At 39.5% G+C, this 24,502-nt stretch overlaps 2 protein-coding genes across 4 annotated transcripts in view; one reads left to right on the top strand and one right to left on the bottom strand.

Annotated features, from left to right (window-relative positions):
• Positions 1 to 20,420, top strand: part of UBXN4 (UBX domain protein 4) — a 34,486-nt gene extending 14,066 nt beyond the window's left edge. The window contains exons 6-13 of the mRNA XM_032636899.1: positions 2,452 to 2,545; positions 6,108 to 6,162; positions 6,919 to 7,083; positions 8,122 to 8,249; positions 12,409 to 12,511; positions 14,707 to 14,838; positions 16,285 to 16,487; positions 18,183 to 20,420. Of these exons, the coding sequence (XP_032492790.1) occupies positions 2,452 to 2,545; positions 6,108 to 6,162; positions 6,919 to 7,083; positions 8,122 to 8,249; positions 12,409 to 12,511; positions 14,707 to 14,838; positions 16,285 to 16,487; positions 18,183 to 18,321 (1,019 nt within the window). The 3' untranslated portion in view covers positions 18,322 to 20,420. The remainder of the gene's footprint in view (positions 1 to 2,451; positions 2,546 to 6,107; positions 6,163 to 6,918; positions 7,084 to 8,121; positions 8,250 to 12,408; positions 12,512 to 14,706; positions 14,839 to 16,284; positions 16,488 to 18,182) is intronic.
• A 630-nt stretch (positions 20,421 to 21,050) lies between these two features.
• The window catches only part of LCT (lactase), a 52,784-nt gene continuing 49,332 nt past the window's right edge, over positions 21,051 to 24,502 (bottom strand). Inside the window, exons 16-17 of one of the 3 annotated variants that reach the window (XM_032636895.1) lie at positions 23,555 to 23,779; positions 21,051 to 22,923 (exon numbers count right to left, since the gene is read on the bottom strand). In XM_032636895.1, the coding sequence (XP_032492786.1) occupies positions 22,703 to 22,923; positions 23,555 to 23,779 (446 nt within the window). In that variant the 3' untranslated portion in view covers positions 21,051 to 22,702. Of the gene's footprint in view, positions 22,924 to 23,554; positions 24,015 to 24,502 lie in introns of those variants that run through there. The other 2 variants (XM_032636896.1, XM_032636897.1) reach the window with 2 other exon arrangements.

Below are 24,502 nucleotides of genomic sequence, written 5' to 3'. Positions count from 1 at the left end.
TCTCTTGTTGCAGAGCACATGCTCTAGGCACATGGGCTTCAGTAGTTGTGGCGTGCAGGCTCAGTAGGTGTGGCTCCCAGGGTCTAGAGCGCAGGCTCAGTAGTTGTGTCGCACGGGCTTAGTTGCTCCACGGCATGTGGGAATCTTCCTGGATCAGGGCTTGAACCCGCATCCCCTGCATTGGCAGGCGGATTCTTAACCACTGCACCACCAGGAAAACCCTCCAGTTGTCTTCTTAAACCTAAAGACAGAATGTCCTCTAGTAAATTTTTGTTGTTTTTGGATTTTTTTTTAAAAAATACATTTATTTATTTATTTTTGGCTGCATTGGGTCTTTGTTGCTGCGCGCGGGCTTTTCTCTAGCTGTGGTGAGCGGGCGCTACTCTTCGTTGTGGTGCGCGGGCTTCTCATTGCATTTTGGTGGCCTCTCATTGCAGAGCACAGGCTCTAGGCACGCGGGCTTTCAGTAGTTGTGGCTCGCGGGCTCTAGAGCACAGGTTCAGTAGTTGTGGTGCACGGGCTTAGTTGCTCTGTGGCATGTGGGATCTTCTTGGACCAGGTATCGAACCTGTGTCCCCTGCATTGGCAGGCAGATTCCTAACCATTGTGCCACCAGGGAAGTCCCTGTGTTTGGATTTTTATCAGTTGTTTTAGCTTATTTCTATCCATTTTTCTTTGTTTATGAGTCATAGATCCACCTAAGTTACACACAGTACTTTTCTTTTCAGCTTGTCCACAGATTATCTTCAGAAGTTTTCTTAAATTTTTTTTCTGATAACAAGATATAAATGTCGGGCTTCCCTGGTGGCGCAGTGGTTGAGAGTCCGCCTGCCGATGCAGGGGACACGGGTTCGTGCCCCAGTCCAGGAGGATCCCACGTGCCGCCGAGCGGCTTGGGCCCATGAGCCATGGCTGCTGAGCCTGCGCTTCCGGAGCCTGTGCTCTGCAACGGGAGAGGCCACAGCAGTGAGAGGCCCGTGTACCGCAACAAAATAAAAAAAAAGATACAAATGTCCTTGGCATTCATTTTATTTACTAAAGAAAAGTGATTAATTTCCTACTGAACACACACTGGCTGCCAGAGGTTACCACTTCTTATCCAAGGGTTTCATTCAATGGTATGCTGGTAAATATTTAACAAAAGGCGATATTTTTGGGGGGAGATAAAAAACCCTTATTGGTAGTGTTTGCTAATTTCCAAAGTGTAAATATTCCTACTGTGTCTGATTTCAAGTTACATAGGTGATGCACTGAATGCAGAGGTAAGAAGAGATGTGTACCTTTGGTTCTGCTTAATAATTCTAATATTTCTACTACTGCTGTAATAACTGAAGCACTTACTATGTGCTAGTCCTAGTAAAAGTCTCAGCGTTTTACTTCTATTACCACATACTTCTCATGACATTTCTATGAGGTTACTGTCCCCATTTTACAGAAGAGGTACAGTGAGAGTAAGTAACTTATTTACTAAAGTGACAACAGGATTCAACCCAGACTCTGTTGCTCCACAGTCCATGCTCTTCCAAGGATCAAAAAGGTAAAGAAGAATTAAGTTGATGGTGAGTGGTAAGGAAGGAAATAGCAGAGGTTCTGAAAGGGAGTACCAGACCATAGCTATCCTCTACAGCAGGCCAGGACAAAATTCTGTCCTTCAGGAGATCCTTAAAAGAATACTAGTGTAGACGAAAAAGCTTTTCTAAGGAATCATTGTGGTGTGCAGAAGCAGATCCCTTGGGTCATCATAAGTCTAGAATGATACTGAGTATCAAACTTGGCCTCTAGAATTCCCTCCCCACCCTTTTTTTTTTTTTTTTTTTGACTGTGATGCACAGCATGCCGGATCTTAGTTCGCCAACCAGGTATCAAACCCGTGCCGCCTGCAGTGGAAGTGCAGAGTCCTAACCACTGGACAGCCAGGGAGGTCCCTAGAGCTTCACTATTGAATGCCATAACCGCAGCCACACATGGCAATTTTAATTAAAATTAAATACAATTAAAAATTTAGTCTCTCACCTGCATTGGCCTTATTACCAGTGCTGAGTAGCCATTTGTCCCTGACTAGTTGCTGCCCTATGGGATACCAAAGATATTGGACTATGCTTCTTTAGAGTAGAGCCTACCCCTGGCCAGGCATGCTTAGTCTACTTTTGTTATATCTCTCACTGCCAGATTAATATTTCATGTTTTATCTCAGTGGCTTTCAGCTGGGTAGCTGCCTTATTTCCCATTTATATACTTTTGTATCCAGATCCAAACGTAAGAATTGTCACTAGTAATAGCTCATTTCTTATCTCCTACTCCATTCTTAGGGGGAAAATGTATTGTTTAAGAAACAAGATTGTTAACAGACGTTGTAACCCAAAAGATATATACCTTTTTAAAAATTGGCATTGAATGCAATATTCTTCTTAATTCTTTTCTTTCTTTCTTTTTTTTTTTTAAATAATTAAGGAGGAGAAATTTCAGGCCAGGCCACTGTGTCTCAAGAGCCTGGTGGATGTTCAAATCAGAGACCTACAGAGGAGCTCACCATCAGAGTGGAAAGGTTTGGTCTTGTTTTTAGAAATAGTATTTTGTTAGAAAGACAGTGGTTTTCAGTTATTTCATTGATTTGAATAAGAGCTAAAATTACACAAATGAAATTTCAGAATTCTAGGTTGAAGTTTTTTATTACCTGACCAACTTATTTGTATCCATAAAAACTACATTCTAGAAGTAAAAACTTCTGTATCTCTGAAGTCGTCGGTCAGCTTTAGGTCTGATAATTTTAAGAATCCCTTTTTCACTAGTATTTTGGTATATGTGTTTCCATCTGTTACTTCTGCTTTTATCTCTCTGTGTCATAGGATAAGTTCCAGATGGGCAAGAACTTCATCTAATTTTAAGACTATGTACTGAGCCTGGGTTCTGCATAAGTGGGTGTCTATTAAGTGTCATGTGTTATTAGTTGGTCTCATAATCAAATTTCTGACTTCTTGTGGTTTCTAGTTTAGTATTTTTAATTTTGTAGTGATTATCAAATCATAGTCTTATACTATGATTCTTAAAAGATAACTGAGAGTTAATGGTGAATGGATAAGCAGGAATATTTTAAAATCTTGACTTAAAAATCATTCCGTGTAATATGGAAGTTAAGAAAAATTACTTAGACTTGATATTTTCTTGTTCACATAGATGTTATGGGGAACCAGAGTTCAAAATGATTGCTGATATATTGGGTATTTGGGTTAGCTCATGATTCAGTAAAAATGTGCTTCATTTTAGCAAAACCTAGATTCTGATTGTTCTTCATGGGAGTTGGGGCAGGGCCAGAATCTGGAGGTGCAAAGCAGGGTAGATCTCTCACAGCAATGTGAAATGGTGTGTGTCTGGAAGAAGAGCAGTAGGGAACCAGAGTTCCAGGGGCTCATCCTCTTCTGTTTCTTTCTGCTTTGCTAACACCAAGCCCACCACTGTGCACCCTTACTTGCATCACCCTGGGATCCTGGGGTGAAGTGAAAATGAAAAATCAGGAAAAGATTTCGAGAGTTGGGGGGAATGTGAAGAAACATGGCAGGTAGCCCTTTATTGTGGGGTGAGATCAAGTGCTATTTAATTCCTGTGGGAAAGGGGAGTTTCTGTTATTTCTTAATAGTGCATTCTTTTTTTTTTCTTTTTTCTTTTTTTTTTTGGCCACGCCACATGGCTTGTGGGATCTTAGTTCCCCAGCCAGGGATCGAACCCGGGCCCTTGGCAATGAGAGCTCAGAGTCCTAACCACTGGACAGCCAGGGAATTACCCCCAATAGTTTCCATTCTTAGGTAAAGGGGTGTCTGCTTGTGTCTGCCTGACGGTTCTGCAAATAGAATATAATACGCCTTTTTTTTTGATACGTGGGCCTCTTACTGCTGTGGCCTCTCCCGTTGCAGAGCACAGGCTCCAGATGCACAGGCCCAGCGGCCATGGCTCACGGGCCCAGCTGCTCCATGGCATGTGGGATCTTCCCGGACCGGGGCACAAACCTGTGTCCCCTGCATTGGCAGGCAGACTCTCAACCACTGTGCCACCAGGGAAGCCCAATATGCCATTTTTAATTAAAAAATAATTATATGTACACATACTGGTGTATATGTGTTATATAGTATAATGAGTCCAAAAAAGATATTTTAAGACATGCACCAAAGTGTTTATACTGGTATCTATGAAATTGGAATTCGAGATTTTTTTCTTTGCTTTGTTCTGGGGTTGCCAAGTTTTCTTCATTGAGCATTATTACTTTTATAGTTAGCCTGTCAGGACAGAGTGGGTCTACAGCTGTTTGAGATTTCTTAAATTGAAAAAAACTATAAAGCACTCTTAGAAGATACATATACACAAAATTTGTTAAGCTTCTAAAAAGGGATACTAATGTTGAGATTAGATAAAATGTTGACAAGCTCTTAATAACGAAACAGTTTTCATTGGGAAGTAACTATTAGCTGCTTAGACAGCATTTCAAAAATCCGGGTCATATGATCATATAATTAAAATCGTGTAAGCACTTCAAATTGTTGCTTGTTACTGTATAGCTATATTGACTGTGTATTGACTATACCACAATTTATTTATCCAGTCTACTGTTGATGGATATTTGAATTATTTTCAGTTTGGGTCAGTTAAGAATAGAATTGCTATGAACATTCTTTTATTACATGTCTTGGTGAACATATTTTTTGGGTGTATTTCCAGGAGTCTGAATTTCTGGGTCATAGATACTGGCTGAACAGTTTTCCAGAGTGGTTATACCAATTCAAAACTTCTGTCAGCAGTAAGATATTTCATGGGTCCTTTTTTTAACCCTAATGTGTTACAATTAATTTCTCTTACAATTTTTTTGATGCACAGATTGCTTAAAATTTGGTTAGTGGAACCTCTTCATCCTGGGCCTTATGTCCTTTTGACATCCTTTTGTAAAAAAGAAATCTGTAGACATTTTGCTAAGTTTTTCCTCTGGTGTTGCTGCGTTCTAGCGCAACATTCATTTTTCTCACTGTGTGCACCTAAACTTCATCATCTCTTTGGGGTTCTAAACCATCATTCTTTGAGCGTCCCTTGATTTCTGGCACAAGTTGTTCAACTGAGTTTTAACAAATGCATATACCTGTGTAACCCAAATCCCTCTGAGAGAAAGTGCCATTAGTTTTTAAAAATTGAGATATAATTCACATACCATAAAATTCAGAGTGTATGCAATTCAGTGGGTTTTTATATATTCACAAGATTGTGCAGCCATTACCACTGTCTGCTTTCAGAATCATTAGTTTTTAATTGCTGAGTTTCTCACAGTTCAGAATCAATTTTGGAATTACTGGTTTTTATAAATGTTAGCCTTCAGCTTTTTGCTTTTTTTTTTTTTTTTTTTTTTTTTTTTTTTTTTTTTGCGGTACGTGGGCCTCTCACTGTTGTGGCCTCTCCCATTGTGGAGCACAGGCTCCGGACGCGCAGGCTCAGCGGCCATGGCTCACGGGCCCAGCCGCTCCGCGGCACGCGGGATCCTCCCGGACCGGGGCACAAACCCATGTCCCCTGCATCGGCAGGCGGACTCTCAACCACTGCGCCACCAGGGAAGCCCTGCTTTTATTTTTTAACAGTTTTGTGCCATAATACTGTTTACGTCTTTGTAAGAAGTAAAGCATTTGTAAGTCATTGATTTATACATATGTATTTGAAGATGCATATTTTCAAATAAATATTCAGGGAATTCCCTGGTAGTCCAGTGGTTGGGACTCCGAGCTCTCACTGCCAAGGCCCCAGGTTCAATCCCTGGTCGGGGAACTAAGATCCCACAAGCCACATGGTGCAGCCAAAACAAAAAAAATCAAGATCTGATAAATTGGGAGGAATGGGAACTAATGTTAAGTAGGAGGTAAGGCACTTAGAGCTGGAGTGAGGCTTCTGATGGTCCCACTGACTACTCATGGATTTCCCTAGGGGCAGGGACCAGGTAGGTAAGTTGTTGCTTTGCCTTCAGGAGCTTTTTTGTCTGTCTCCACATTTCCCCAGTTTTTAGCTAAAGAAATCTTCTAAATGTAATTTATATTAATATGATGTATCTCAGTTAATGTACTTTTTAAACTTTTAAAATACAGACTAACCAAAAAACTTGAAGAAAGGAGAGAAGAGAAAAGGAAAGAGGAAGAACAGGTAAAGCTCATGTGCCTGGCATTGTTTTTCTCTTCCCTTAAGTGAGGGAGCATTTGATTCCCTATTCAGTTTGGCAAACCTGGAATGGCTTCCTGGTTATATAGATCAGTGTTGCAGCACAGTGAGGGGAATTACCTGTCTTCTGTAGTAAGATCATAGTGTACACTTTGTGTTCTTTTTATAAATTGCTAGGAATAGGTTGGACCATCTTTTCTTCCTCTGCAATAAATCCTTTACGCTAAGAATAAAGGGACTTGAACTAAAATTGGTTTGATGCAGTTCAAAGTTTTAGTTTTGTGAAAAAGAAATGCGTAGATATTTTGCTGAATTTTTCCTTTGGTGTTGCTGCATTCTAGTGCATTCTTGGTTTTTCTCACCTTGTGCACCTGAACTGTGTCATCTCTTTGGGGTTCTAATATACGAAGGTTATCAGGTCTTCAAGCTAAATAAATGACTACCAGGTTGTCCTTAGAGGGCACCTCAGAAACTAAAGACGTGTAATGTTTTTTTTTTTCAAATGACACTGACCACACCATAATCTTAACAGAGCCACTGGCAAAGACTTATAAATTGATAGACATTTGACCATTAACCCATGCTGTTAATACATTCTACTAGACCCCTAGATTTTGTGAAGTTGTTCTGTTCCCTTTAGCTGTACCCTACAACTGGCTTTCCCTGCATACAAAATAATATTAAAGGAAGATTATTAAATTTTGTTTTTGGCTCATAAAACTTACTTTTTCTTTAATTCAGAGAGAGATTAAGAAGGAAATTGAGAGGAGGAAAACTGGAAAAGAAATGTTGGATTATAAAAGAAAGCAAGAAGAAGAATTAACAAAAAGAATGTTAGAGGAAAGAAACAGAGAAAAGGCAGAAGATAGGGCAGCTCGAGAGCGTATAAAACAGCAGATTGCACTGGTGAGTATTAAGTTTATTTTTAATGCTTGACTCTAGAACATTAGTGAAATTGTTTTTTCATGCACAATGGTTTTGGTTTACTACCAGACAGGGCACACGAAAACAGTAGATTTTAGGGACTCAGAGCATACCAATTCTGTTTTCTTTTCCTAGAAATTGTGTATTGAATTAAAATACAGTTAAGATTAAAATTGAGATGATTTTTTGGAAGTAGTTTTTCTCAGTGTTATATTATGAATTTTATCAGTAGTGAAAAGGTAGTTTTCAAAGATTCCCTAGGAAAGAAGCTAAGAATTTGCAACATCACAGGCTCTGCTAGTCATAAGCATTCTTTTTTAGGACATTCAAAGGATTTAGACACATCAAGCTTTAGGATACTTTTGCAACAATTGCTTTTATTTATTTATTTATTTAAAATTAATTTATTTTTGGCTGCATTGGGTCTTTGTTGCTGTGCGCAGGCTTTCTCTAGTTGTGGAGAGTGGGAGTTACTCTTTGTTGCGGCGTGCATGCTTCTCATTGCAGCGGCTTCTCTTGTTGTGCAGCACAGGCTCTAGGCGCACAGGCTTCAGTAGTTGTGCGCACGGGCTCAGTTGCTCTGTGGCATGTGGGATCTTCCCGGACCAGGGCTCGAACCCATGTCCCCTGAATTGGCAGGCGGATTCTTAACCACTGCGCCACCAGGGAAGCCCCAACAATTGCTTTTAGAATTAAGCAGTTGTAATACATATTACACCCTACTTAATATTGTTCGTTTATTTATTCATTCAGTAAATATTTATTGATTATCTGTTATGTGCCAGACCTTGTTCTAGGCTTTAGAGAGAGAATAGTGACCAAAATCAAGTCCTTGTTTGTTTACTAATAACTCTGGTCCCTGAAAGTTGATAAAACTAAAAAAATACCAGAATCAGAGTGATGAAGTTCATGTATGGCCTTAAGGAATTTCATGCATATTTATGTTCCTTATGTTTGGAAATGTGTAACTAGATCTTTCTGGCAGTGAAATATAATTAGTATCTAACAACTGTTTTAAAGGACCGTGCAGAGAGAGCTGCTCGTTTTGCAAAGACAAAGGAAGAAGTAGAAGCTGCTAAAGCTGCTGCCCTGCTAGCCAAACAGGCAGAAATGGAAGTCAAGAGAGACTCTTCCACAAAAGAAAGAAGGTACTTTATTTCCTGCTAAAATGTATGTGTATACATGGCAGCTGAGGAGAAAAGCAGTTGTGGGCTGCTTTTTAACACTGATGTGTTCTGTGGATTAATAAATAGTTCTACAGGAACATATTGATCAGTTTGGCAGCTGCCAGTGGTATTTGTCATTGGATGTGAATGTACAACGTAATGGTACTAAATACATGATGTTTAAAAGAAGGCTGAAGAAATCTCTTTTCAAAAGACAGAAAGCACATACATCAAAATGATTATAGTGATTATCTCATGTGTACTGGAATTCTTTACTTGTTAGAGTATCAAGTCAAACAGGATTAAGCAAAAGAGGGAATCTGTTGGCTCTGCAGCTGGGAGTTACCGTGATGGAATTGGTTAGGCATCACCAGAGCCAGGGATCTGAAGGATATTATTAGGATTTTTTCTCTCTCCTTTTAATCTCTTGGTTTCTGTCTTAGCTTTATTCTCAGAGAAACTCTTTAGATAGTGTCAGGAGAGCCTAGGGCCTCCTGGCACCTTCCAGGATCTTGAGCTTCTGATCCTAGAGAGGAAAAACTAATCCTTTTTCTCATTCACTGAGAATTCTGATTGGCCCTGCTTGGGTCATGTGGCCATCTTAATACCAATCACTATGTCCACTTGTATAGGCCAGCTGGTTGGGGTAGTAGACATGCCCATCCCTGTGCTGAAGGAGATAAGGAAATATTACTGATAATCATACCCGAATGAATGAATTGGAGGGATAAGGCAGTTCCCAAAACAAAAATGTGTTACAAAGACAAAAATTCAGATTTCCAGTACGTACTGCTAGTAGGATTACGGTTAATGTTTGTTTTGTTCTTTGTACTTTTCTGTATTTTCTATATTAGAAGATTAACAAGTGGGATTTCCCTGGTGGCGCAGTGGTTAAGAATCCGCCTGCCAATGCAGGGGACATGGGTTCGAACCCTGGTCTGGGAAGATCCCACATGCTGTGGAGCAGCTAAGCCTGTGTGCCACAACTACTGAGCCTGTGCTCTAGAGCCTGCAAGCCACAACTGCTGAGCCCGCACACCACAGCTACTGAAGCCTGTGCACCTAGAGCCCGTGCTCTGTAACAAGAGAAGCCAGTGCAATGAGAAGCACGTGAACTGCAATGAAGAGTAGCCCCCCACTCACTGCAACTAGAGAAAGCCCGCACGCAGCAATGAAGACCCAATGCAGCCAAAAATAAATAAATAAAATAAATAAAAACTATTTTCCGAAAGTCATAAAATACTTAATATATTTAACAGAAGTGTAAAAAAACTTGTACACTGAAAACTAGAAAACATTATCGAAATAATTAAAGAAGACCTAACTAAATACATGGAAAGATATTTTATTTTCATAGATCAGAAGACTATATTGTTAAGATGGCAGTAATCCCCAAGCTGGTTTACAGATGCAACACAATCCCTATCAAAATTCCAGCTGGTTTTTTTTGCCAAAATTTATGCAGGAATCTGATTCTAAAATTTATATGGAAATGCAAGGGACCCAGAATAGTCAAAACAATCTGGAAAAAGAACAAAGTTGGAGGACTCAAACTTTATGATTTTAAAACTTAACTGTGAAACTACGGTAACCAAGACAGTGTGGTATTGGCATAAGGATGGACATATGGGTTGATGTATAGGCATACCTCGTTTATTGCGCTAATGCTTTATTGCAGTTTTTTACAGATTGAAGTTTTGTGGCAACTGTGTGTTGTCAGTTGATAGTTAGCATTTTTAGCAATAAAATGTTTTTTAATTAAGGCATGTACATGGTTTTTCTAGACATACGCTACTGCACACTTATTAGACTGGAGTATAGTATAAACATAACTTACATGCACTGGGAAACCAAAAATTTCATGTGACTCGCTTTACTGTGATAATTGTGGTGGTGTGGAACCAAACCCACAATATCTCTGAGGTACGCCTGTAATAGGAATTGAGTCTCTAGAAATAAACGTATGCGTTTATGATCAACTGATTTTTGAAAAGTTTACTGAGACTATTCAATGGGGGAGAAAATGGTGTCTTCAACAGATGCTGCTTGGACAAGTGGATATCCATGTGCAAAATAATAAATTTGGACCATTATCTCACACCATATGGATCATCTACCTAAGTGTGAAAGCTAAAAGTATAAACTCTTGGGAGGAAAAGAAATGAGGAAATCTTGTGATCTTGGAATAGGCAGTGGATTCTTAGACATGACACCAAAAGCACAAGTGACAAAAGAAAGCAACAGATAAGTTGGACTTCATCGAAATTAAAAACTTTTATGCTTCAAAGGATATCATCAGGATAGTGAAAAGACAACCCACAAAATTGGAGGGACTTCCCTGGCGGTCCAGTGGTTAAGACTCTGCGCTTCCACTGCAGGGGGCACAGGTTTGATCCCTGGTCAGGGAACTAAGATCCTGCATGCCACACAGTGCGGCCAAAACAAAAAAATAGGAGAAAATATTTGCAAACCATATAACTGGAATATAAAAAGTCAACAACAAAGAAGCAAACAACCCAATTTAAATATGGGGAAAGAATTTGAATAGATATTTTTTCAGAGAAGATATACAAGTGATTAATAAGCACATGAAAAGATGCTCCACATTATTAGTCATTAGGAAAATCAAATCAAAACCACACCTTCTAGGAAGGCTAAATTTAAAGTGACCACCAGGACTTCTCTGGCGGTTCAGTGATTGAGATTCCATGCTCCCAATGTAGGGGGCACAGGTTCGATCCCTGGTCAGGGAACTAAGACCCTGAATGCCTCATGGCCGAAAAAAAATAAGTAAGTAAGTAATGTAAGTAAGTAACCGCCAGGTCTTGGCAAGGATGTGGAGAATTTGGAACCTTCCTACATTGCTGATGGGGTTATAAAATGGTACAACCGCTTTGGAAAAACAACTTGGCAGTTCCTCAAAATGCTAAGCAATTCTACTCTTAAGTATATATCCAAGAGAGTTGAAAACTATGTCCACACAGAAACCTGTACATGAATATTCATAGCAGCGTTCTTCATAATAGCCAAAATGTGCTAATAACCAAAATGTCCATCAACTGAAGAGGGGATAAACATAATATAGCATATAGCATACGATGGAATATTTTTCAGCAATAAAAAGGAAGTACTGACCCTTGCTACAACTTGGATGAACCTGGAAAACATAATGCTACGTGAAAAAAGCCAGTTACCAACAAGTCACACATCTTATGATTCCGTTATAGGAAGTGCCAGAAACAGACAAATTCACAAAGACAGAAAGTAGATGAGTGGTTGCCAGGGAAAGGGAGAGGGAGGGATGGGGACTGACTGCTAAAGCGCTTGGTTTCTTTTTGGGGTGATGAGAATGTTCTGGAATTACATAGTAGTGATGGTTGCACAGCTCTGACTGTATTAAAAACCACTAAATTGTACATTTTAAAGGTGAATTTTACCTCAAAAAAGCTGTTGTTAAAAATAATGAGATTTGACTGAAAAAAGCCAATTTTCTTATTTTCTCTAATTGGAGAAATATTTGACTTACATTTCTCTATAAGTTTAAGGAATACAGCCTGATGGTTTGATTTACATATATTTTGAAATGATTACCACGGCGCATTCAGCTAACATCCATCTTCTCATACACATTTGGCCCTTGGACAGTGCGGGGTTGCAGTTGGCGTGCCACCCCTGCGTAGTCAAAATTCCATGTATGACTCCGTGTCCGTGGTTCTGCATCCATGGATTCAGTCAGCTGTGGATAGTGCAGTGCTGTAGTATGTGTTTATTGCAAAAAATCCACCTCTACATGGACCCGTGCAGCTCAGACCCCTGTTGTTCATGGGCTAAATGGAGATACAATTAAAAAACCTCTTTTCTTACAATGAGAATTCTTAGGATTTACTCTCAACAGCTTTCCTATATATCATAACAGCAGTGTTAGCTATAGTCGTCTTGTACATTACATCCCTAGTACTTATTTACCTTAAATTAGAATTTTTTACCTTTTGACCACCTTCCTCCAATCCTCCCTCCCCAACTCTCCATAAAAACCCATTTTCATTACACATTACCACTTCCATTTTCTCTTAGTTTTAATGATATCGTTTGAGAATGTGTATAAGTAAAGATGCTGACTTAAATTTTCATTTTCTCATAGCAGTGTTGCGAGAATTCAATTCCGTCTTCCTGATGGTTCTTCCTTTACAAATCAGTTCCCTTCTGATGCTCCTCTAGAAGAAGCAAGGCAGTTTGCTGCACAGGTAAATTTATGTCTTGAGTTGTAATGAAGGTAGGTGAATGGGTTATTAGAATGTAGGAGGGGAAGTTTTCCAGGTAGGATTTGAAGAGTATGAATAAGTTATGACTTATCCCCAGGAGCGAGGCACAAGATGCCTCTGGGATGTTGTGGAGCTTCCGTCATGTATGAGTGCCATATGGGAACAGCATATCTGCTTGTTCTGTAAAAAGATGAATTTGCTGCTATTGTAAAATAGACTCTGGAAATTTTTCTCAGTGCTTAGTACATTCAGTTGGAGGCATGAAAAGCAAGTGATTTTCCAGAAGTCTAATCTGAAGGAGTTGTCCTCTGTAAAAGATGCATTTTTTCTTAGTCCTCTCTCTGAATTTTCTGCAAGTTGCTTAGAATGCTTTGGGGCTGCCAGTTTTCCCACCATCTGCCAGTTGATCAAACCTAAAGATCAATAATCTTTATTTGGCAATAAGTATCTTCTTCAGGAATTCCAGAACATGGCCTTATTCAAGATCTGAATGGTTGTGAAATTGACCTCTTAGAAGAGAAGATATGAGTACTTTCCAGTTAGTTTTTATTCTCTGATTACTTTTTCAAAATGAGGCATCAGATGTCCTGTAGGATCTAGGCTTATTACACGCACCGGTATTTGTTTTACATATCACTTCAAGATTAAAATTAGGATTCAGACTTTTCTGCTAGACCTCTTCTGCATTTAGTCTGCCATCTCACTTATAGGTTCCAAGAAAAGGATGCCTAAAAAGTTATATGCCTTCTTCCACTGGTGAGCTTGGCTGGACAGTATAAAAAGTTATTTTAATAACCCCTTTCCCCAAGCTTTATAGTAGAATCAACTCCAGATAGCCTCTTTCATCCTTCTTTTGCCTTGGAGCCCCACTTAGGGCTCCCCAAATGGGGTGCTTCTGCCACAGGTAAGTGAAGAGGGAATCACATGAGTAAAAAAGAAAGATCTTTAATTGCATCAGTCCTGTTAGAACTTCATCTCAGTACAGTGACCTAATTTTGTGACCTTATGTTGAGTGAGAACAGTGAGAGAGGTAGTATGACCTAGAGTAAAAAATTACAAAAAACAGGGCTTCCCTGGTGGCACAGTGGTTGAGAGTCTGCCTGCCAATGCAGGGGACACGGGTTCGAGCCCTGGTCTGGGAATATCCCACATGCTGCGGAGCAGCTAGGCCTGTGAGCCACAACTGCTGAGCCTGCACATCTGGAGCCTGTGCTCCGCAACAAGAGAGGCCACGGTAGTGAGAGGCCCACGCACTGTGATGAAGAGTGGACCCTGCTCGCCGCAACTAGAGAAAGCCTCGCACAGAAACGAAGACACAACACAGCCATAAATAAATAAAACTTAAAAAAAATTACAAAAAACAGAAATTAGACTCTTCCTTTGGAAGATTTTATAAGTATAGGTGATTTAACATTGTGAAAGTGACTGTGATGCTTGCCCACTGTAAATTCCTGGACCTGGGATTATGTGTGTGATTATGGGTTGATTATGGACCATTTACTCTCCAAGACGAGGAGGCAAAAACTCCTGTCATATGTATAATATGAGGGAAATTCTGGTCTATTCCAGATTTTTAATACAAAATACCTACAATCAAAATGGGTATTTGTGAGATATTAATGTAAGTTTGCCAAAGGACAGTGAAAACTCTAATTGCAAACTGCAGTCAGTCATAGTTAAGATACCTAATTGTTCATTTTTATTCAGTGTATTTATATAGTCTTGGGAAACATATTCTTGCTATTTCGTGGTCATTTTTTTTTTTTTTTTTTTTGCGGTACGCGGGCTTCTCACTGTTGTGGCCTCTCCCGTTGCGGAGCACAGGCTCCGGATGCGCAGGCCATGGCTCACGGGCCCAGCCGCTCAGCGGCATGCGGGATCCTCCCAGACCGGGACATGAACCTGCGTCCCCTGCATCGGCAGGCAGACTCTCCACCACTGCGCCACCAGGGAAGCCCTCATGGTCATTTTTGAGTTTTAAAAGCTTTTAAGTACTATTTGGATTTGATAGCCTTCAGCTATTTTTTGAAGCACAAAGTTTTTATAAATGTTTTTTGATTTTACATTTAAGTGAACTTTTAAAATGAAAGCAGTCATTTTGGATGCATATGAGTTTGTAATATCTTACTTTAAAAAGGCTCCACTGTAAGGTTTTAAAACTTATTGTTATGTTACAGACTGTTGGCAACACTTACGGTAATTTTTCATTAGCAACAATGTTTCCCAGGAGGGAATTTACCAAAGAAGATTATAAAAAGAAATTACTGGATTTGGAACTTGCCCCAAGTGCTTCAGTGGTACTGTTGCCAGTATGTATCTGCATATATATTTTTTCTATTCTTATAGTCCTGTTTGTTCTGCTCTTGATCTTATAATTAGAGGAAGGGAAGGTGAAAAGTGTACTGTGGGTAATTAAAGTCCAAATTATCAAAAAATGTTAGATCAATTTATTGTTCCATTATCCTGGGCTTTATATTTGTATTGCTAGTGAGACACAATATAAATTTTCGACTTTTTCCCTCACCTATTTTCATGTACAAAAAACGACCAGTAGGAGAGGAAAAGAAATGTAGAATATCTCCCTAATCTACTGACTTGGTGTCATTTATTTATGTATGAGCATATGAGTACTGTTTATGAATTTTTAAAAAAACATTTTAATCTAAAAATAACATTCATTTTTAAACATATTAATCCCATCTGATCCTAACAATATTTTAATCTCTGATTTAAAAAAAGGCTCAGAACCTTAAATAATTTTGCCAAGGTGCTACCTTAAGTGCCAGAGCTGGGATGAGAGCTTGGTTCTTCCATATCTTGGTTAGTATATGGTAGTGCCCCCTAACCTGCAGTTTCTCCTTCCGTGCTTTCAGTTACTCGTGGCCAACCGCACTTTGAAAACATTACATGGAAAATTCCAGAAATAAACAATTCATAAGTTTTAAATTGCGGGCCGTTGTGAGTAGTGTGATGAAATGGTGTGTTGTCCCATCTGGAACATGAATCATCCCTTTGTCCAGCGTATCCATGCTCTGTATGTTACCTGCTCATTAGTCGCTTTCTGGCCCTCTTGGTTATCAGATAGACTGTTGAAATATTGCAGTGCTTGTGTTCAAAGAACCCTAATTTTACTTAATAATGGCTCCAAAGCTCAAGACTGATGATGCTGGCAATTTTGCTAGTCCCTTATTGTGCCTAATTTATAAATTAAACTTTATCACAGGTATGTATGTATAGGGAAAAATATAGTATATTTAGGGTTTGGTACTATCCATGGTTTCAGGCATCCACTGGGGGTCTTGGAAAGTATCCCCTGCAGGTAAGCAGGGGGACTACTGTAGTTTACCCAGATCTGAGCTTTAGCCCCACACCTAAAACAGTCCTCCAGTAATCAGGATTAGTTGTATTCATTGAGATCTGAAACCTTTCCCTTTTTAAAAATCATTAAAAAAGACTTTTAAAATCAAACTTGTTAATTTCATTACAAAAGTTTAGTTCTCTTCAAAATAATTGGTTCATTTCACTGAGAAACTACTTTCCAGTTTCTGTGTTGTAATTACTCCTTTAAAGAAAAAGAGCTCCAGGAGTTCCTAGAAGTTTACACACTTGAAAAACAGCAAAAGATGGCAATTTTACCTTCTTGCAGTAAACTAAAATCCACAGGACTTTTCCAGGTAAAAAAGTTTATCTGGAACCTTGAGTGTGATGTGGTTGGGCCGATGTTGTCTTTATCTAGGTTCTTTCTTAATTTTTAGGCAGGAAGACCAACTACATCCATGGTACATTCTTCCAGTGGCGACTTTTGGACATTCTTGGGGACAGTACTTTACCCATTCCTCGCCATCTGGAGATTGATTAGCAACTTCTTATTCAGTAATCCTCCTCCTGCACAGACCTCGGTGAGAGCAGCAGCATTGGAATCCTCAAACCTTGCATCGTCTGGCAACTCAGAAAGAAGGTATTTGTTTGTATTTTCCCCATTTGCAAAATATGTTAGTAATGCCCAATGCCTTATTCAAAATTAAAAATTTTGTTACGGATACTTTGCCTTTTCTCTGTATCAGGGGGAAAACCCAACATGTTCTGGGAAGCTCAATACCTGAGTTTTCTCAGCCATCTTTCTAAAACCTATTCCATGGAAAGCAACTTTCACTGCTACTGATTTTATTATTTTATTTATTGAATTCTCTTTATTCCATAACAAAAGGCATATTTTTTTCAGGTCTAAACAGTAATATCTTTTCTTGTTACCCATGTTTTGTCTGACAAGATACTGCATTAATTTCTCACAGTCATCTTGTATGATTACTTTAGAGGGATCATTGTGCTGTAGATAATTTAACTGCCTCCTCTGGGTCATTCAGAGAAGGACCAAACTGGATGTTCACTTGAAAATGAAATAACTCTTCAGAGAGTTATTTTGGACTAGTTCCTTAACCAAGAGGCCTTACTTTTGTTGGAGATGGCCAAGGTTTGAATGGTAATACTGATAGACAACACTAATGATCTTAGCTCATACCTCTGTTAAAATTCTACATATTTGAAAGAGGTTTACAGGAAGTACTTTCTTAGAATTCGAGATTATACCCCCTTCTAATAATTAATAGCACAATTTATTACAATTTGTACCTAGTATTGTTCAATACTTTATTGGGCCATTAATAGCAAATCCTCACACCAGTCATATGTGGTAAGTAATGAAAATCCTTGCCTTTGTCTGCTGTAAGGAGATCCCTAATCTTGTGTCCTGTTGACTCTCTAGATGACAATTTCTGTTAACATTGTGACTGGGCTGATGCAGCCTTTATCTTTATTTCTTTCTTAATTATTAAGCAGGAAGACAAGTACATTACTCAAGTGGGGACAGAGAAATTGTTCTCTATCTAGTTTTAGAACAGCATTCAAACTAGATCTTGTTAGGTCTGAATTTCAGAGCTCTTACTGAGCAATGAATGGAAGCATTTCATCCTGAATTACTGTCACATAGAAGAGCTTGCTGTGTGGGTTTCAAAAATTTATTTCAGGTAAGGGAACAGGTCTTGGGTTGGGGCAAAGGATGGGATGAATGTATATCCGAGCGGGTGAAGCTTCGTGTTCCACCACTGGTTTTTGTTTTTCTCTCTCCCTTCCCCTCCAGTGTTGGAGAATGTATTAGCGTAAATTTCACCTGTTTCCTTTCCATCTTCAGATGAAGAACTGTTTGTTCTAAATTGTCCATGCAGAAATAAATCACTCTTAAAGATTCTGAAAGGATTGAAAATTGCTAACTGACCATTTCTGTATATTAAGCTATGACTGGAGTTTGGGATAGCCTCTAGGGTGTTGTGTAAGTTATAAATAAATATTTTAGTAGATACATCAGCTTGCATATATAATAAAGGAAAGATTTAGTTGGCAAGTGGTCCCAGTCTTCTAAAACTTAGTGAGTCACCAAGAAATACATGGACAACATGATGTGACTAGTTTGGCTTAGAGAACAGATGAAGTTACACCACCAAAAATGTATAAAGTCTAGTACTGCATTAGTAGATATAATGATCTCCGTGGACTTTTCTTAAACTATACTAATGGCAGTTTAAAAGAAATGGCTTTGTGTTACTGCTGTTTTCATTTTATATCATCTTCTTCTTTCCTCCCTCTTTTGTTATTTCAGGGAACCAGTCAGAAAAAGAGTGCTGGAGAAACGGGGGGAAGACTTTAAAAAGGAGGGCAAGATATACAGATTGAGGACTCAAGACGATGGTGAAGATGAAAACAACACTTGGAATGGAAATTCTACTCAACAGATGTAGTGTGACAAGTACAATATGTGCAGTAATCATTGTTCCTCTTATGATTTAATTCAACTAAAATTCTGCTGGAGAAGTGGGACTGCTTTGTTTTCCAACTCATCTACAAAATGTCTCTTTATTCCTGCTTAGTGGGTTAAAGTTGTTTAACCTCAGACAAGTCAAGAGATAAAATAACTGGCTGCTAGGTCCTTGTATATGGTAACCAACTGCTAGAAGCCTAAAATAACAAAAGGTCTGCGACAGCCTCCCTTTATCAGCTTTCTTGTTTAGTATTTCATATGCCCATTAGCCCTGTGCTCTCAGATGGTATGTTTTGTTTAGGGCTGTTTTGCTCCAGAACTCCTCAGCCTACACAAAGTAACTGGTATGTCACTGAATAATTTGATTTTGAGTCAGAGCGTTTTAACTAGCCAATCAGATGATAATTTGGGTTTAACTTTTCTCTTCTTGCTCATCAGCTGCAAGCAAAATCTTGTAGTTTTTAATCTTACTTAAACACTGAATAAAAAAATCTTTTTCCAAAAATCAGAATGATCTTATCTTTCCTTTAAGTTTTGTTATCCTAGCATCTTTTTGTTGCACAGGGCTCTGTGGAGGTCATGTGTCTCTGATACCCCCCTACCCCACTGTACTGCCCTGGAACTATCCCAGGAAAGGAGGTGACCACCTTATCTTAAATATCACTGCAGGAAGAAATTTTCTGAGACACACCGATGCTATGTTACGGTCTCTCCTAATTCAGGGAGGCATCGCTTTGTTTGCATAATGTTATGGTCTTTGTTCTCATCGGACAAAACAACTGCTGGTCTACAACTAGTTCTCTGTCACCTTTATACTGAAGTTTTGCTCTCAATAATGATGATCACTCTTCAAAGAATTGAAGTACCTGTATTGTAGGACAAGAAGTAGGGAATTAAGATCTGCCTTTTGCTCATTTGGTTATTCTTAAGAATTTTAGGTTCTTAATCTGACTAATGTGCTACTATATGTTTATGGTGGTGGAGACACTAAGAATGTTTGACAGAGGGAGTAAGTTTGACTGTTCCTCTTCTAATCTTTTGTGTTTAGATTGGAATAGAAGGACTCTGACTTTATTTTGTAATGGGAGGAAGAAATTTTCCCAGAGCAAACTTTGTTTTTCACCAATGAAGTAACAGTGACTTTAAAAAATGGTAATAGTGTTGGCAAGGAAACAGTGAGACCAGGTACGTTATTAGTAGGAATGAAAACTGGGATAATCTTTCTGAAAAACATTGTCAGAAACCTTAAATATTTCATGCTCTTTGATCTAATAAGTTTTTTGAAGGAATGACCATAAATGCAGGCAAAAGTTAGGTATAAACGTGTTAAGTTTTATTTATTTTACTTCAGAATTAGAAACCAACTAAATGCCTTCTGCAGAATTAACTTTTGCTGAGGAGAAATGGCACAATACTAATTCAACAGTTCAGTTTAATATATTTATTGAGTACCTGTTATGCGTTCCGGGAAAAAAGCAGGATACAGAGCTGTAGGTACAGTATGATCTCAGCTTTATAAACATTTTATATAGAGGTCGTACTATGTATTAACATAATGTAAAGAAAAAAGAAAACGCACCAAACGTTAATGGTGGTAAGAGTGGTTATATATAATTTTAGTTCTTTTTTGCATCCTTATATGTTTCTCAATTTTCTGTAATGAAATTACTTCCATAATTTAAAAAGTAAGCTTGAAAAAGAAACATCTCCAGCAAGCATCCCATTTCAGTAAAGGTTTGTCGTCTTTAAAAACATAGCAATATGTGAATAAAAAACCAAGTTTGCCTTGAAAAAAAATCAAATAGAGATTCTTAGAGAAACGTACATAAAAGAATGATTCAGTCTTTGAGTAAGAGGATCCTTCATCAATTTTATATTTTAAAAAGTGTGCATGGTAAATTCAAAACCGTATGGAAGGCTATAAAATGACATCTTCCTCTTTGTATCCTATCCCCAGTTCTAGTCCCCAGAAGTAACCTCTATTAACAGTTTCTTTTGTAGTTTTCAGAAAAATTTTATGCATACGTAAGCAAATATGTAATCTTTATTTTTTAAATAAATGGGATCATATTATATATATACTACTCTGCATCTTGCTTTTTTACGTACACAGTCTTGAAGATCTTTCCCCATCAACACATAGCTACCTCATTCTCATTAACGGCTGCAAAGCATTTCACTTGATAAACTTACCCATTCTCTAGTTGCATTCATTGGTTATTACAGTTTTTGTGCTTGTGTTTGTTTTTCTATTACAAACATTGCTACAGTGAACATCTTTGGGAAGGTGTCTTCTTAGCTGTGGAAGTATACTTGAACGTCACTGAGTCAAAGGGTGTTTGCAGTTTGGATTATAAAAAATGCTGGGGAATTGCCTCCTGTAAAGGCTCTGTCAATTTACAGCAGCTAACAGGTAGGAGGATGTTGATTTCCCCACATCCTTGGCAGCACTGTATTATACTTTTGCATCTTTGTCAACATGATAAATGAAAAACTCTATGCATTTTATATGCATTGTGTTGATGATGAATGAAGGTGAGCATCTTTTAATATTATTGGTCACTTTGATTTATTTTCTGAGAACTGCCTGTGTTTTCTTTCATTTTGTGTTTATCATCTTTTTCTTATTGATTTATAACAATTTCACTTATATTAAGAAAGTTAGCCCTTTGTCTAGCATATGCTATAAATACCTTCTCCCTGTTCATCTTTTTTTTTTTTTTTTTTTCCCTGTTCATCTTTTGATGAGTATGTTGATGGTAATTTCTTGCCACAATTTTTATGTGGTCCTGTATCAGCGTTTTTCTTTATGGCCTCTGGGTCTTAAGTCTTGATTATAAAATACTTTTCCCGTTTCAGAAAGTAATTTTTAAAAAATTTACCCATCTATTCCAGCATTCTCGTGGTTTCATTTTTTTACATTTACATCTTGTATCCGAGTAAGGGATGTGGCTCCCTTTCCCCGCCTGTGGCTAACATCCTCAAGAGCTAACCTGTGAGCCACCTCCATTTATGGAGTGGTCCATCATCCACCTGCCCCCCGCCCCTGATTTGGCAGGCCGCCTCTGTCATGCACCCTGTTCCCACGCGTGGCTGGTTTGTCTCTGCTCTCTTTTCCTTTGTTGATCTTTCTATTCTCTCTTTCAAAACTACTTTTTATAACTAGTTTTATAATATATTTTATATTCTTTTCCCCCCCAGATTTATCCTGGATCTTTTCTCGTTTGTTTCATGTGAAGCTTTATATTATTCTTTTTCATGTCCTGGCCACCCCCCCCCAAAAAAAAGTTATATTGACTTCAGGTATAATTGAAAGCTTATACGAATGTCTCTGATATCACTTTTAGAACCGTCTTCACCCCATCTGATAAACTTTTTCTGTCTATTGGTAGGAGAAAAATGCTTGTGCCCTGCAATTCTGACTGTCAGGTTGGGGCCCACGGCAGTGGAACGTTTTGATAGGAATTTTCTATAGATACAATTCAGGTAAGGAACACTTATAAGAAGCAAAATTTCGAGTGTGATTGGCCTTTTAAAACCCGTTGAAAACTGCTCTATTTTTAAAAAAAACTTTCTCCCAGATATCTAGGAAGAATATATAGACTAAACAAGTTTGAGTGTTCCATACTGTGACTGTCTGATTAGTACCTCCGAGGGGCATTGATAAAGACTCGCTGCTACTCAGCATGTTTTGTGAATGAGCACACAAATGCAGCGGGTGTGTTTCCTCTGCCTTGTCTCCAAAATGTGCCTGCCAGGGACACTGAGACGTGGCCCTCTGGCCTCCGAAAGCTAACAGCAGAGGATTACTGTGGTGAAGCTATACAAGCGGACAGTCATAACTTCTGTGGAACCTGCCTTCTCAAGGAGAAGCACCCATAGAAGATAGATAGGACACAGTTAATAGCACCTTTTTTAGTTTCTGAGAAACACAGGGTAAGCGTCTGGGAGGGGGCTTGAAGAGAGAGGGCAGGAGATGACATTGCAGTTGATTTTTTATGAAAAGGATTGCTATGGTTCTTACTAATGTTTTTGCCTTTAAAATCTCTGAAAATTAAAACAGCCCAGTTCAGTGGCTCACAGAACCAGTAGACACATTCAGTATCTACTTATTTCCACAAGAGCCACTCGCAGGGTCATCTAATGCCCACGTGAATTCCTGATACTGGGGCAAGGTGGAGATATTTCCATTTTAATCAGGGACTTGAAATCCTTCAAGTTTAATTAGTATCTAATAGTGCAGAGACTTTTACAAACTCTGTTATGGGTAAAGTATAAGATCCTCAGTGGTCCTGGAGGTGGCAAAGGCTTCAAAGAAACAAGGCCTATTTTGCAGAACTGGAGGAGGTGGTAACTTGAGGTCAGAGTGAAGAACTACGGCTCAATTCCTGTTCACCTGGTTGTGTTTGCTTTTGCTTGGAGCGCTTACAGTACTTGTAGGACAGAAATGCCACACCAGAGACTCCAAGAAGCATTAGAGCAAAGAGTACATACAGTGCTGTCTGGGCCTCTGTTGTACCCAGCCTGAGCCCCAGGAACTGAACGTCCTCTTCTCTCATGGGGCTGGCGGTGGGCTCAGCATCTAGGAGAGGACAACAGAGGCAGTGTGTGCACCGGTACAGACGGAGTTATCAGATGTATGTTAACCTAGATTAAGCCCGAGCCAGATCCTTACAGTAGAGAAGCTACAGGATGAGCGCGTTGCGGAGGTGACGATACGAATCCCTCACACTGAGTTATGAGCCTCTGAAGGAAGTCACGTCATTTTAGTTTTGAAGCATCCTTCTCAGTGATTAGAGTATAATCTATACTGGATAATTGTCTCTTAATTTGTATAGTACTTTATACTTTTTCAGTCACTCAGCAAACATTGGCCACCTTACATTGTGCCAAGCACAGCATTTGATCCTTGCATTGGCCCAGCGTTCGCCTAGTTTCTTGCCTAAGGCTGCACGGCAAGTTAGTGGTAGGACTGGGACAAGAATCTAGACCTGCTGTTCCCAGACCAGGGCCTAGTTTCTCGATGTAACTTTAACCCTAATTCCTTTGTTCCATCCTAAGAATGTCTGGAACATTCAAAGAACAGTAATGTTGGTTGAATGAATGAAGGGGATGGAGAGGCAGAGGGGAGGGTAGTAAACTAGAAGAAAATAGAAACAGGCCCCCTCGCCCCTCACCCTCTGGCTTTTGTCCCTCCCAGAGCCACGTCTCACCTTGCTGCAGACAAGGGTGTGGCCCTGCAGCGGGGTCAGGGAAGCCGTTGCACCGGACTATGGAGGCGTAGAACTTGGCCGACGCTTTGGGGATCCTTGGCAGAGAAGTGTCAGTATAGTTCACGAAATGCACACCGAACTTCTCTGCGAAGCCTGTGGCCCACTCAAAGTTGTCCATCAGAGTCCAAACCGTGTATCCTCGAAGGTCCACCTTATCCTGCACAGCTGCCCAAAGACAGCCCTCAGCTTGAGCTTCCCTGGTCTTCCCAAGACACCTTTCCACCAGGCCTACTGAGGCCGTGCCTGCCCACAGCTTTCCTACAGTCCCTGCATGCAGGTCAAGGTGAGCTTTTTTCAGCTCTTTTAAGAGAGCTGCTCACCCTTTGCATGCAGGAATCGTTAGCTGGTCCTCCGTGGGTGCTCCTGCAGAGCCATCTGCATTTTCTAGAAAGGCTCAGCCCTGAATGGGAGTCAGGAACATGGGTAGAGACTAAATTAATCCTCCTGGGTCATGTGTAATCCTCCTTGTCTTCACATCATGGGTTATTAGTCTTGGACAGAGCCTTAGAGTGTTAATGCTCTTCCCTATAGGAAAGTGGCCCTCAGAAAATATTTTGTCTGGAATAAGATTTTCTAATCGTTTCTTTTTGCTGCTGCATTGCTCATTTTCTTTTACTCAGCATTACTTACCGTTTCCGTGTCATAGTCCCATCCCAGGTTGTTCTGCTGAGCTAAGGGCCTCAAACTTTTGCTTGGGGAACAAAAGATCTTACAAACAGCCCCTCCAGCCCATTCCACATGGCCCCCGCCCAGACTGTCCTCAGGAGGGCACTGCTGTTCAGGGACATTGACACCAGAGGATCAAGCAGAGCAAATGACAGGCCAAGAACTCGGGTCTAGCTGTATCAGGCAACAGGTTTGCTTGCTGAGCTTAAATCTAGGAAGGAA

This window comes from Phocoena sinus, chromosome 7, assembly GCF_008692025.1.
Source record: "Phocoena sinus isolate mPhoSin1 chromosome 7, mPhoSin1.pri, whole genome shotgun sequence".
Taxonomy (NCBI): domain Eukaryota; kingdom Metazoa; phylum Chordata; class Mammalia; order Artiodactyla; family Phocoenidae; genus Phocoena; species Phocoena sinus.
The sequence above is the reverse complement of the archived record's forward strand: the minus strand, read 5'-3'. Positions and strand labels throughout refer to the sequence as shown.